Below are 14,877 nucleotides of genomic sequence, written 5' to 3'. Positions count from 1 at the left end.
GCCGTCCAAACCCCCGCGATGAGTCCCGCCATGGCAGGGTCCGAAAACCCCGACCTATTGTAACAGTCGTTACAAAGAAGAGTATGGATGTTGGTAGAATGGAAGGTGCAGAATGGCGATTGGTCATTCAGTTATTTCAAATAGCGACAGGCTTACAAAATGTAACATTTCCTGCTTTAAATATTCTCTTTTCGGGAAAGCTTCTACCAATGATCTGGGATATTTTTGACAAGAGACAGTCTGTTGATGGAAATTATGCTGAGCCTTTTGCATGTTTATCGCGGTTTGATTATTCTGCAGAATGCAGACACGTTTGGCTGACAATGGGTGGTTTCATGCACAATGGCTCTTTCCATCTTACTTTGTCACAGAAACAGAGAAAATAGGAGCATGAGTAGGTCATTCGGCCCTTCGAGTCTGCTCCCCCATTCAACATGATCAGGGCTGATGCTGTATCTCAACGGCATTCTCCTGCACTCTCCCCATACCCCCTGATGCCTTTAGAGTCAAGGAACCTGTATATTTCCTTCTTAAATATATTCAGTGGCTTGACCTCCACACCGTTCTGTGGTAGACAATTCAACAGGTTCCCCACCCTCTGAGTGAAGAGGTTTCTATCCTCTTGTCAAGGGGCTACGTGGCCAGTTTTGTTTTAGTGTAGTTTCCATGGAGCCAAGCAGGCATTGTGACAAAAAGAGATGGATAATAATTTTAATTGGGAAAAAATATTACTTAGCTGTCTTCCCTTGCCCCGTCATTTGTTTATGGATCGCGTGAGATTGGCTGAATATCAAATTATTAACAATTGGAATTAATCCAACTGGGAAGCAGATAAATTGTGACATTATCTATTAGGAGTACACGTTCTCCAGAATTTTGCTTATTCATTACTTCTTTCTACAATTCACATCAAGTATGTTAAATCGCTTGCCAGGGCAGGGACAACTAAATATACTCACATATGTGAGATATTCCTTTAAAACCTTCTCTGCTGGTAACAGTCCTTCTTTTCTGAAGATGGAAGGATTCCACATGGCTGCACGGGCCACCATTACTGAAGAAGTATTTGTTACTTGACGAAATTCTTCAATGCTTGCATGCTCCTTGATAATCTCCTGAGAGCCTCCACTGAGTGGACAGTAAACTGAACGTAAATCACAGTTGCAGAGATGTGGCACATTACACTCGAAAGCACACAGGACACATCATGCAGCAAAACAAACCCAAAAGACTACTTGACCAAGGTAACATATGGGAACTAAGACAACAGAACATTGATTCCCTGGACAAACCCCCCCATGTATTCAGATATTTATAGAGGTTTATTTTAAATCACGTGCAATTCTTTGAATTGATGAAACTATATTTTCCAGCTACGTAGATGTATAAAATTCTTCAAAATTATGCGAACAATATTAGTATTTAATATTTAATTTAATCTTGGTCTGCGTCAGGTTTCCAGCTTCACTGTAAGACCATAAGGCATAGGAGCAGAAGTAGGCCACTCGGCCCATCGGGTCTACTTATAATAACGATAATAATAATCTTTATTTGTGTCACAAGTAGACTTACATTAACAATGCAATGAAGTTACTGTGATAATCCCCTAGTCGCCACATTCCGGCGCCTGTTCAGATACACTGAGGGAGAATTCAGAATGTCCAATTCACCTAATAAACACATCTTTCGGGACTTGTGGGAGGAAACCGGAGCACCCGGAGGAAAACCACGCAGACACGGGGAGAATGTGCAGACAGTGACCCAAACCGGGAATCGAACCCGGGTCCCTGGCGCCGTGAAGCAACAGTGCTAACCACTGCGCTCCTTCACCATTCAATGAGATTGTGACTGATCTGATGTGATAATCCTCAACTCCACTTTCCCACCCTTATCTCCATAACCCTTAATTCAATTACAAATTAAAAATCTGTCTATCTCAGCCTTGAACACTTAATAATGCAGCGTCTAAAGCCCTCTGAGATAAATTCCACAGGTTCACTACCATCTGAGAGAAGAAATTCATCCTCATCTCGGTGTTAAATTAGCGACTTCTTACTCTGAGATCATGGTCTCTGGACTCGCAGCATCTACCCTGTCAAGCCCACTGAGAGTCCTATATGTCGCAATAATGTTACCTCTCATTTTTCTAAACTCCAACGAGTACAGTCCCAACCTACTCAACCTCTCATAAGAAAATCCCTCCATGCCAGGATCAACCTGATGATCCAGATTGCCTCCAATGCCGTATATCTTGCCTTAAGTGACAATGAGAGCTTCTTTAAATATATAAAAAGGAAGAGAGTCAAAGTGAACATAGGCCTCTTAGAAAATAAATATGGATAGTTATGGGAACACAGAAATGGCAGAGGAGGTAAACAGATATTTTGCATCAGTCTTTACGGTGGAAAATGCTTCGAATACGGTGGAAAAAGCTTCGAATACGGGGGGGAGCAATTAAATACCATCACTAGAGAAGTTGTATTAGACAAACTAATGGGGGTTAAAGGCAGAGAAGTCAACTGGCCCTGATGGCTTGTATTCTAGAATCCTAAAAGTAGCTACAGAGATAGTGGATGCATTGGTTGCAATTTTCCAAAAATCCTTGGAAACACCAGAGGATTGAAAATTGCCAATGTGACACCCCTAATTATAAAGGGAGGGAGACAAAAGGCGGTTAACTATTAGCCAATTAGCCTAATATCTATTGTTGAAAAAATATTGGAATCAATTATTAAGGAAATAAAGCAGCACATTTGGAAAATCATAATCTAATCAAGCAGAGTCAGCATGGCTTCATGAAAGGGAAATCGTATCCAACTAATTTATTAGAATTTTTCAAGGAAGTCTCAACGAGAGTAGACAGAGGGGAATCGGTAGAGGTGTTGTATTTGAACTTCCAGAAGGCATTCAGCAAGGTATCTCACAAAAAGTTCAGTCATAAGAGCCCATGGTGTTGAATGTAGCATATTGACATGGATAGAGAATTGGCTAATGGGCAGGCTACAGGGAGTGGGGATAAGGGGTTCTTTCTCAGGTTGGCAACTTGTAACCAGTGGGGTTCTACAGGGATCAGTGCTGGGACTGTAACTGTTTATTATATTAATGACTTGGAGGAAGGAAGCAAATGCACTGTAGCCAAATTTGCAATGAAACAAAAATAGGTGGAAAGGCAAGTTGCGAGAGGGGTACAAACAGTTTGTAAACAGAAATTGATAGGTTAATTAATTAGGCAAAAAGTTGGCAAATGGCCAATAATGTGGGAAAATGTGAAATTGTTAAATTTGGAAGGGAGAACAAAAGAACAGAGTATTACTTAAATGGAGAAAAACTGTTAGAAAGCTGCTAAACAAAGCGACTTGAGGCTACTTGGCACAAAACACAGAAAGTTAGCACACAGGTGCAGCAGGTAATCAGGAAGGCCAATGGAATGTTGGCTCTTATTTCAAGGGGGTTACACATAACATAGAACATACAGTGCAGAAGGAGGCCATTCGGCCCATCGAGTTGGCACCGACCCATTTACGCCCTCACTTCCATCCTATCCCCGTAACCCAATAGCCCCTCCTAAACCTTTTTGGTCACTAAGGGCAATTTATCATGGCCAATCCACCTAACCTGCACGTCTTTGGACTGTGGGAGGAAACCGGAGCACCTGGAGGAAACCCACGCAGACACTGGGAGAACGTGCAAACTCCGCACAGACAGTGACCCAGTGGGGAATCAAACCTGGGACCCTGGCGCTGTGAAGCCACAGTGCTATCGACTTGTGCTACCATATAAGAGTCAGGAAGTCTTGCTGCAACTGTACAAGGTACTGGTAAGACCTGTACTGGAGTACTGTGAGCAGTTTTGGTCCCTTTAAGGAAATATATTATTTAATTGGAGGCGGTTCAGAGAAGGTTCAGTTGGATGATCCCCAGTATGGAGGGATTGTCTTATCAGCAAAGGTTAAACTCTACTCATTGGAATTTAGAAGAATGAGAGGTAATCTCATTGAAACATAGATGGATTCTTAAGGGGCTTGACAGAGTAAATGCTGAGAGGATGTTTCCCCTCAGGGGATTGGTCTCAGAATAAAGGGGAGCCAATTTATGACTGAGATGAGGAGGGATTTCTTCTCTCAGAGGAATCTTTGGAACTCCTTGTCACAGACAGCTGTGTGTGCAGAGTCCTTGCGTACATTTGAAGCTAAGAATCGATGGATTCTTGATCAGCAAGGGAATCAAGAGTTACGGGGAAAGGACAGGAAAGTGGATGCAAGGATTGTTGGATCAGCTATGATCCTATTGAATGGCAGAGCAGGCTCGAATGGGCCGAAGGGGCCTGTTCCCATTTCTTTTGGTCTTATTAAGGGGACCAAAATCAAAACTGTTCCCCAGCACTTCATTGCAGCACCATAATTGGCCTCTGTAACCTGGACTTGCAGATGGCAGCGATGCGCGTTTAATATCTGATCATTTCCCTGATTCAGAAGGATAGTCACTCTTGGACAGGACAGAGCTAGTTAATTGTTGCTTTTGATCTCACACACCCAGTGCAAGTTGTCCCGTTCAGGAAGAAAAATCAGCAAAATCACAGCAAATATATAACAGAGACAGTAATACTTGTCACAGCCTTCGGAGCTTTGTGGATGCAATTAGAGAACCCCACATGAGGTCTCTTAGGTGAGAACTATTCGAGTTTGATGCCCAAACAGTCGGCCACAGAGCTCCTGCAAATCTTTAAGTGAAAATATTTATACGTATGGTGACACATAATCAATGAAGACAATTCCTCTGAGATTAATTACAAATCAGCTCACTGGTTTCACATTTCAGTGGTATGAAGAGAAAGGAGCTAAAAAATACATCCAGCTGTAATATTATTTCACAGCTATTCACTGGATAAGTTGAAAGGCTTGAAATGCCGGTGTTGGAATCTAGTTGGGTGCCTTGCAATTTTTGAAAATTACAGTGAAAGCAAATGTGATGTACTGCAAGGAGTAAGCAACTAAAGATTGCTGAGGCCACACAACTTGTGCGATAGTCCATGAGAGCCAGCAGCAGGATGGAAAGGACTTTCTTTAAATTCAAACACAAATCCCATTCTCCTTTCAATTCTCACGATCCTCAATAATAATAATCTTTATTGTCACAAGTAGGCTTACATTAACACTGCCATGAAGTTACTGTGAAAAGCCCCTAGTCGCCACATTCCGGCGCCTGTTCGGATACACAGAGGGAAAATTCAGAATGTCCAAATTACCTAACAGCACGCCTTTTGGGACTTGCGGGAGGAAACCGGAGCACCCGGAGGAAACCCACGCAGACACAGGGAGAATGTGCAGACTCCGCACAGACAGTGACCCAGCGGGGAATCGAACCTGGGATCCTGGCGCTGTGAAGCCACAGTGCTAACCACTGTGCTACCATGCCCGGCACAGGACGGCAGTTTTGACCATCAGGTGAAATGAAAGATAAAATGCCAACGCTCATGGAAGCTCTCTTATTCGCAGGCTTGCTTCCAAAAGACAGAGGGTCTGTTTGGAGATTTCAGCACTGATACACTAAAACTGTATCTATTATCTGAAATCTACTTTTTCCACACAAGGGAGGGCTGTTTAATTCATCGCATTATTCAAATACTTTCTCATTTTCCAACTGGGTCTGCGCAACCATGGCAAATAGAAAACAAATAACTATCAAGATATCCACGTTGAACTTTATTAACTTTGATATGAAGATGCACTAGTTGTCCTGGGCTTTACTATCACAGGGCATCCTGAGGTATGTCTCATTTGTTAGATTTTCTCCTGTGCCCTTAAGCTCAAAGTTGTTTTGCCCACTAAGCTGCCTCAAGTGTTAACTGATAATGGGGCATCTGAGGCTGTGCTGAATGACAGGACAACAATTAAGCAATTCAATTTAAGAACTGAACGTGAAACAGAGGAACAGTGGAGAAGGAGGGCAAATAGGAAGCAAAGTAGACACAGTTAAAATAAATAATGAGAGGGAAAGAAAGACTGGTTTAAGAACAAGAAAGTAACAAAAAGAAAAAAAATGACAAATATTAGGTTGATTGGTGTAATATTAACAATTATGTCATTCTGGGGGATTTGCACTGCTAGGTACCAACTCGAACCTTCAATGGAGTTGAGAAACCACAATAATTCTATTCGATGTCATCCAACGCAGAATACGCAAAATCTATTTTTTTTAAGCAGATGAAAAGGGTGTCACGGTGACACAGTGGTTAGCACTCCTGCCTCACAGCGCCAGGTACCTGGGTTCAATTCCTGGGTGACTGTCTGTGTGGAGTTTGCACATCCTCCCCGTGTCTGCAAGGTTTCCTCCGGGTGCTCCGGTTTCCTCCTACAGTCCAAAGATGTGCAGGTCAGGTAGATTGACCATGCTAAATTGTCCCTTAGTGTCCAATAGATGTGCAGGTTAAGTGGGGTTATGGAGATAGGGTGAGGGATTGGGCCCAGGTAGGGTGCTCTTTCAGAGGGCCGGTGCCAACTCGATGGGCCGAATGGCCTCCTTCTGCACTGTAGGGATTCTATGATTCTCTGATGAAATAAAATTCATAATTCATCACCCGAGAGTTAAACAAAAGAGTCAAATAAAACTGCAGTACATTAATCCGAGTGTGAGGGTAAAACAATGAATTTCTCCAGTTCGACTTACTGGCCATGTTATGATAATAGTGTGTGAAAAGAAGGCAGCGAAAAAGCTATTTCCCGAACAGACAGACTCTAAAACAATCAATATCGAATCATAAGATACATGCAAGGATGCCTTTAAATAAGGAGATAGATGAGGTTTGTTGACAAGTGTGCTAGCATGGACCTCCCAGCAACACAAATCCCTAAAATTTCCCTAAACTACAGGATTTCCAAATCACCTTGTTCAGTTTGCCAACATTACTGGAAGTTTCACAGTGGATGGCATTGTAGTGTAGAGGGGTAACCTCTGCACCATAATATCCAATTCACTCATATTTTTTCTACGGGAAAGGGTTACCCATCAGCTGAATGATTGTTAGATTCAAATACAGATTGTAGCCTGTGGTAAGGACCGGGCAGAGATCTACAACCCTGTGGCTGATCGCGCAAAACAGAAATGTTTTTGTTTGCAGTTACAAATTATTGCTTTAGTGAACGGTAAAATAGTTGTGCTACTAATTTGCAAAATACTTAATTGAACCATAAAGGTTGATCTTGACCTTTGGCAGCCAGTTATATGCCTCCCCAATTTACCTTTCCAACGATGTGGGATGTAAATGACTGGCAGTTCCATTACTGCCCGTGTTCTGCAAATTAAAACTAGTCCTGCAGTAGGTCTAACTTTGTACTGTTTTGTTTGACTTACTTTGCTATTACTGGGATAGACACAGCTTCAGAGATCGCTTTAATCACATCGCAGTGCACAGGATGTTGTGGCCTTTCCTCTTTCCTCCTGTGGAAAAGCCACATTAAAATATTGCACTGTGGTTACAGTAGAAAAGAGAAAGGTGTTATAAGACCATAAGACATAGGAGCAGAATTAGGCCACTCGGCCCATCGAGTCTACTTCGCCATTCAATCATGGCTGATATTTTCTCCCCCATTCTCCTGCCTTCTCCCCATAACCCCTGATCCCCTTATTAATCAAGAACCTATCTATCCGTGTCTTAAAGACACTCAGTGAATTGGCCTCCATAGCCTTCTAAGTTTCAATAAGATCCCCTCTCATCCTTCTAAATTCCAACGGGTACAGACCTTACACACACATTCACTGTCATAGAGACCTGAAGCAAAAGGAGCCACTGTCCTAAATTCCTCTTCTGCAACTCCTCGCTGCCACATTCCTCAAATTCTGACCTCTCGTGCATTCCTGATTTACGTCATTCCTGAAATTGCCCCTTAGTGTCCAAAAAAGGTTAGGTGGGGTTCCTGGGATAGGGTGGAGACGTGGACTTAAGTGGGGTGCTCTTTCCGAGGGCCGGTGCAAACTCGATGGACTGAATGGCCTCCTTCTGCATTGCAAATTCTAAGACTGTATGAAGCTCTGGAATTTCCTCTTTCAACCTATCTTTCTCGCCATCATTCTTTAAAAGCTCCTTAAAACTACCTCTTAGAATCATAGAATCCCTATAGTATAGGAGGCCATTCTGCCCACCAAGTCTGCACTGACCCTCCGAAGGAACACCCTATCTAGGCCCAATCCCCCGTACCCCACCTAACCATTGGACACTCGGGGGCAATTTAGCATGGCCAATCCACCTAACCTGCACATCTTTGGACTGTGGGAGGAAACCGGAGCACCCGGAGGAAACCCATGCAGACATGGGGAGAAAGTGCAAACTCCACACAGACAGTCACCCGAGGTCAGAATTGAACCCGGGACCCTGGAATTGTGAGGCTGCAGTACTAACCTGTTAAAACCGGTCATAATATCTCTGAAGTGGCTCAGTGTCACATTTTGCTGGGAAATGCGCCTGTGAAGTGTCTTGAGATGTTTTCAAAAAACACTATATAAATACAAGCTGCTGGTGGCATTGAAGGGCAATGATGCAGCAAGGAGCAGCTTTATCCATTATGCCATCAGTGGAACTAAAAAATACATTGCAATCTGCTGCTGTGCAGACTACACATTCCACATATTGTTTAAAACTGACCTAATTGGTGCTCTTGTGTACAGCGTAGCAGGGATGGGCAAGTATATCTAACTGAGACACAGCAAGGTACATCATTTGACTATCATCACTTCCTAGTTCCCTTCTGTGTCACAGACGATCCTGACTTGACCATGTATCACCCATCATTCCTTCATCGGCACTAGGTCACCAAACACTATCGCCATAAGGATGGCATAGGTGTGAAAAGACTCACCTCCTTCTCCTATAAATATGGCCTCACCAGCATTGCCCACATCCTGAGAACAAATTAAAAAGGAATCTTCCACTGCAGCACAGAAGGCCAAGAAGTAATTTAAATAAAGGTGTTTAAAATTTGAAAAGGGCGGAATGATGGGCGGAATCGGGAAAGGCTACTTCCACTAGTCATGAGATCCTGAACATGACAACTGGAACTGAAAGAGAGGGCAAGAAAAAATCCTTTACATGGTGTTGCTGGAGGATGGAATGCTGTCCCACAGAAAACAAATAAAGGACAATAATTGATTAAGTAAAAAGTGCATAAATGTTCAAAGTAGAAGACAAAGATATGGTGGGGTTGGGGTGCAGGAGAAAGGGCTCAGTTTGGATTGCTTTAGCAGCACAGACTCAATGGGCCGAACTGTGGGGGAAAGGTCTGTGGATCTAAAGTCTGGCCTCACAATAGCAAAAAAAGGTTGTCACAAATAACACGAGTTCTCCCAATATAGAAGTCCAAAACGTACTGGTACAAGAATGATCAGCAAGTAGGAATCCTGTGGTGAGTAACTCACCTCTGGACTCCCCAAAACCTGTTCACCACCTATAAACACAAGTCAGGGGTGTAATGGAATAAATACTCTCCACTTGCCTGGATGAGTGCAGCTCCAACAACACTCAAGAAGCTTGGCACCATCCAGGACAAAGCAGCCCGCTTGATTGACACCCCATCCACAAACATTCAAACCCTCCACCACCGACGCACAATAGCAACTGTGGGTACCATCTACAGGATAGACTGCTGAACTCACCAAGGGTCCTTAGACAGTGCCTTCTAAACTCACGACCACTACCATCTAGAAGGATAAGGGCAGCAGACACCTGGGAACACCATCACATGAAAGTTCCCCTCCATACTACTCACCATCCTGACTTGGAAATATATCGCCGCCATGCCGTCATTGTACCAGAATCCTGGAACTCCCTCCCCAACAATACTGTGGGCGCACCTACACCACATGGACTGTAATGGTTCAAGAAGGCAGCTCACCACCACCGAGGGCAATTAGGGATGGGCAATAGATGTTTTCCTAGCCAGCAACGCTCACATCCCTTGAATGAATAAATAAAAATCTCTATGGCTACAGCAGTATTTCCTGCCAAACTAGTGGTATACCCCTTCAGCAGCCATTAAACAAAGGGGTCAGTTGCTGACCTGCTCTGCTACTTGTCTTCAGATGAATGCCTGCACACCAATATAACAACAAAACTGCCTGCTTGAATCTTCACCAAGGATCAGGGAGCACTGTTTTGAGTGCTGTGACATTATGTCAGCCTAACACCCTCCTTTCTTTAAATGCTGTTGATTGAACAACAGTTTGTATGTTCTGTAACCAGTTTATACAAGAAAGCTTCTCCAGTTAGACATCTTCCCTGTTGGACAGTCTTGTACATCACAACGGCTGGATAAGAAGTGTTCACAATTATACAGGTTTTGTTCAGCCAACAGGGAAATAATTAAATCTATTGGTCTGTGAATTGTTACTTAGATGCATAACATTTTCAAACATGAAGGAAAAGGCCTTTTTTCAATGCAGACAGTTGTCACGATTTGCAATGCCTCACCAAGAAGAGCACTGGAAGCGGAATGCAGAAAAAACGTTCATAAATCAAGCATATAGTTAAAGTACCCAGGTCCCCAGTACCAAGCTGAAGCCAGGGGCACCCTGTTAAAGTCAGCATTCAATTTATATAGCATTAAAAATACTTCTGTTTCCTCACAAGAACATTCTCAGCTCTTGCTCCTCTCTAACATCTACCTGAACAGCATGACACGATTTCAGCTTGAAGAAACAACCAAAAGTCAATGGGCGGGATTCTCCATTTGAGAGACTAAATGCTGATGTTGGGACTGAATGGGGATGTTCCATGGTCCCAATGGGGGCGACATTCTCAGAGCCATTCAGCACATGCAAATGGGCCTGCACTGCACCATGTGGAACTAGTGCAATCCCAACCGACCCCGGAACAGATTCAGTGGGGTCAAGATTGGCACTGGAAGGCCTGACAAGCTGGGGTGGCACAGTGGTTAGTACTGCTGCCTCACAGTGCCAGGGATCAGGATTCAATTCTGGCTTTGGGTCACTGTCTGTGCGGAGTCTGCACGGTCTCCCCGTGTGTGCGTGGGTTTCCTCCGGTTGCTCCGGTTTCCTCCCACAATCCAAAGATGTGTAGGTTAGGTGGATTGACCAGGATGAATTGCCCCTTAGTGTCCAAGGGTGTGAAGATTAGATTGGGTTACTGCGATAGGGTGGGGGAGTGGCAACACCTAGGTAGGGTGTTCTTTCAGAGGTTCGGTGCAGACACAATGGGCCGAATGGCCTCCTTCAGCACTGTAGGGATTCTATGCATATTCGCACTCCACTCCCCTCCCCACACCCTCTCATTCCAGCCACGAAGATGGCACCAAGGAGAGCGGCCCTGAGGTTCGCCCTGTAGAGCTAGAGATACTGCTGGATGCTGTGGAGGAGAGGCTGGACACCCTGTTCCCCAGGGTGGGAAGGGGGCTGCCTCCTACTGATGTCAACGCAGGTTGAATGCTGGTGGCAGAGGCCGTGAGCACCGTGGGCCCCACCGGCAGGACCGGCCAGCAGTGAAATGAAATGAAAATCGCTTATTGTCCGAAGTAGGCTTCAATGAAGTTACTGTGAAAAGCCCCTAGTCGCCACATTCCGGCGCCTGTTCGGGGAGGCTGGTACGGGAATTGAACCGTGCTGCTGGCCTGCCTTGGTCTGCTTTCAAAGCCAGCGATTTAGCTGTGTGCTAACCAGCCCCAGATGCCGAAAGAAGCTGTTCAACCTCCTCAGGGAGGCCCTGGTGAGTCACCATCTCTGGCCCACTGGCACCAGCCCCGTCCTGCATACCACCACCCCCCCCCCCCCCCCCCCCCCCCCCCCCCCACCAGGCGGACTGATGGGCAGCGCCGGGTGAGGATGGGCAACACCCCAGTCCAGTCAGGGTGAGTCACAACCGGCACCATCCCCTTCCCACACTCCTGTAACACATATCCCCACACAGAGGGCGGCCGAAGGCCAACCGCCATCAGCCCCCCGGACCCCACACTGCACCACATGCGAATACCCATACCGCCCACCATGGCCGGGTGCCCTGCACACCCGCATCCGAGTGTCACACACTGTGCATAATCTGTCCCCCACGAGAAGGCGGCCCTCAACCACCGGGACTGGGAGAAGATCGGAGGGGGCCCATTGGACCTGCAGGTCCTCACCGTCGCGGAGGAGAGGGCATTGTACCTGGTCAGTGGGGTGGCAGAGGCGGAGGTCGGCATGGGACAACCAGAGGAGCATCCAATGACCTGCAATCTCACCATACATCTTGCAGAGTCACCTCCTGACAATGCGGGACCGTCCGGGGTCCCTCGCCTCCCCCGGCTACAACCCCTCAACCACCCTGAAGCACATGCCTGGGGACAACAGCGACTTCTCGTCACAGCTGTCACCGGCACCCTCCACCATCTCAGAGACATTCACCTTGGTTGGACATTTTAGTGAAGAGGCTCCTGGGGCACTATCTAGTGCGCACCCCACACACACATATGCAGCAGTACATCAGATGGAGGTAAGAACCCCAGGGACTAGTTGCCATCTTGGAGAGCCGGGGACTACATGAGGGGGTGTCAGCAACCATCCAGCACCTGCTGATGCATTTGGAGGAGTCGAACCGTCTGCAGGAGCAGGAAGCAGATGCTGGTGCTGAAAATGTGTGCCAGCCAGGCCAACACCGCATGGGTGACGTCTGCAGTGTAAGTCTTGGGTACTATGGGTCAGGATGTGCAAGGCCTGGGGCACACTGTGCGGGCAGTGGCTGAGCCACAGGTCAGGGCGACCATGTCACAGGCAACCATGTACCAGGGCCACATGGACATTGCTGTCAGAACAGGTCACGGCTGCAGGCATCAAGAGCATTGGCCTGGCTCTGGCTGACCTGGGCCAGTCCCAGAGAGACACGGCACGGTCCTATGTGGACCTGGCACGGTCGCTGGGCGAGGTGGCACGGTCGCTGAGCGACATGGCCAGTCTCTGTGTTCCATGGCCATGAGCATGGAGATTCTGGTTGAGGCGAGAGCAGGTCTCTAGGGGACGAGCGGCACCAGGCGACAGCTGAGCCCCTGGAGCTCGTCCCGGCTGTCGAGGAGTAGCCGTTGTCAATGCTCAAGTATCACCTGTCCGACCTGATGGAGATAGAGCAGCTGTGATTGGAGAAGTTACAGATAGATGAGCTCACTCCAGCTGCGCCCCTGTCCCAAGGAGTAGCCCGGGGGCCATCGGGCACCTCGAGGGAGGAGGAGGTGAAGGGGCCTGTGTCCATGACACCTGCAGGGGAGGTGCCGGAACACCGCAGCACCTCTGAATTCCCCCCCCCCCCCCCCACCCACTTGTCCCTAGCGCGTCCGATGGGCAGCAGGCACCATGCCACCCGTGAGACCAGGAAGACTGCTGGGCCCATCCAGACCCGGTCGCTCCAGAGGACGGCTGCCCATGGATGCCCAGTCTTGTGTTGCCTCGATCTGTTCAAAGTCCATCCCACATGCAGAGGGCCGACCTGCTGGAGGAGCACATGGAGGAACAGCATGCCTCGTCCGACAAGGAGGATGCGGAGGAGGGCCAGGATGGGGAGGACGTGGGGCCAGGGCATGCACAGTAAAGCCGCATGACGTGTGTGCCAGGACTGGGGTCACAGGGTGGGAAACACAGCAGGCCACCTCCATGGTTGATGTACCTACCACCTGGGGGACCACCGAGAAGGATCATTAGGACATGAAGGATTATAAAGGTACTCACAGTTAAGTTGGTGTTCGGAGCTAGGTTAGAGTTATTGTACATCACACTGTCACAAATAAACACTGGTTCACTGACATTCCGAACAACCTCGCAGCTCTATCTGAAGGGTGTGAGGGATGTGCCAGGTGGAGTTGGGGTTGTGGGAGGCCGGCAGTGCGGCATGTGGATGTTGGGAGGACAGCATGGGCCGGGCCCCCAGGGCACGATGTGTGTGTCCAGCAGCCCTGGCACACACGTCATGCGGCTTTACTGTGCATGCCCTGGCCCCATGTCCTCCCCATCCTGGCCCTCCTCCGCATCAGCCTTGTCGGACGAGGCATGCTGTTCCTCCATGTGCTCCTCCAGCAGGTCGGCCCTCTGCATGTCGGATGGACTGCGAACAGATCGAGGCAACACAAGACTGGGCATCCATGAGGAGCTGTGGGCCATCAGCAGCAGCAGAATTGTATTCAACCACAATCTGCAACGCCATGGCCCAGCATATCCCCCACTCGACCATTACCACCAGGGAATCAAGCCTAGTCCAATGAAGAATGCAGGAGAGCATGCCAGGAGCAACACCAGGCATACCTAAAAATGAGGTGTCAACCTGGTGAAGCTACAACACAGGACTACTTGTGTGCCAAACAGCACAAACAGCAAGTAACAGACAGAGCTAAGCGATTCCCCAACAAACGCATCAGAACTAAGCTCTGCAGTCCTGTCACATCCAGCCGTGAATGGTGGTGGACACGTAAACAACTCACTGGAGGAGTAGGTTTCACAAATATCCCCATCCTCAATAATGGAGGAGCCCAGCACATTTGTGCAAAAGACAAGACTGAGGCATTCGCAACAATCTTCAGCCAGAGGTGCCGAGTGAATGATCCATTTCGGACTCCACCGGAGGTCCGCAGCATCACAGATGTCAGTCTTCAGCCATTATGATTCACTCCAAATGCTTTTAAGAAATGGCTGAAGGCACTGGATACTGCAATGGCTATGGGCCCTCAAAATTTCCTGGCAATAGTTCTGAAGACTTGTGCTCCAGAACTTGCCACACTCTTAGCCAAGCTGTTCTAGTACAGCTACAACACTTGCATAAGAACATAAGAACTAGGAGCAGGAGTAGGCCATCTGGCCCCTCGAGCCTGCTCCGCCATTCAATGAGATCATGGCTGATCTTTTGTGGACTCAGCTCCAC

At 47.2% G+C, this 14,877-nt stretch overlaps 1 protein-coding gene across 6 annotated transcripts in view; it reads right to left on the bottom strand.

Moving 5' to 3' along the window:
• galr1b (galanin receptor 1b) overlaps positions 1-14,877 on the bottom strand; it is a 196,741-nt gene that overhangs the window by 29,696 nt on the left and 152,168 nt on the right. For all 6 annotated transcript variants that reach the window (XM_072518282.1, XM_072518286.1, XM_072518284.1 and 3 more), the window contains 2 exons: positions 7,350-7,436; positions 960-1,128 (listed from right to left, as the gene is read on the bottom strand). In XM_072518282.1, coding sequence (XP_072374383.1) covers positions 960-1,128; positions 7,350-7,436 — 256 coding nt within the window. The remainder of the gene's footprint in view (positions 1-959; positions 1,129-7,349; positions 7,437-14,877) is intronic.

Source organism: Scyliorhinus torazame, chromosome 10 (genome assembly GCF_047496885.1).
Source record: "Scyliorhinus torazame isolate Kashiwa2021f chromosome 10, sScyTor2.1, whole genome shotgun sequence".
NCBI lineage: Eukaryota > Metazoa > Chordata > Chondrichthyes > Carcharhiniformes > Scyliorhinidae > Scyliorhinus > Scyliorhinus torazame.
This window is presented reverse-complemented; position numbering and strand designations above follow the sequence as displayed.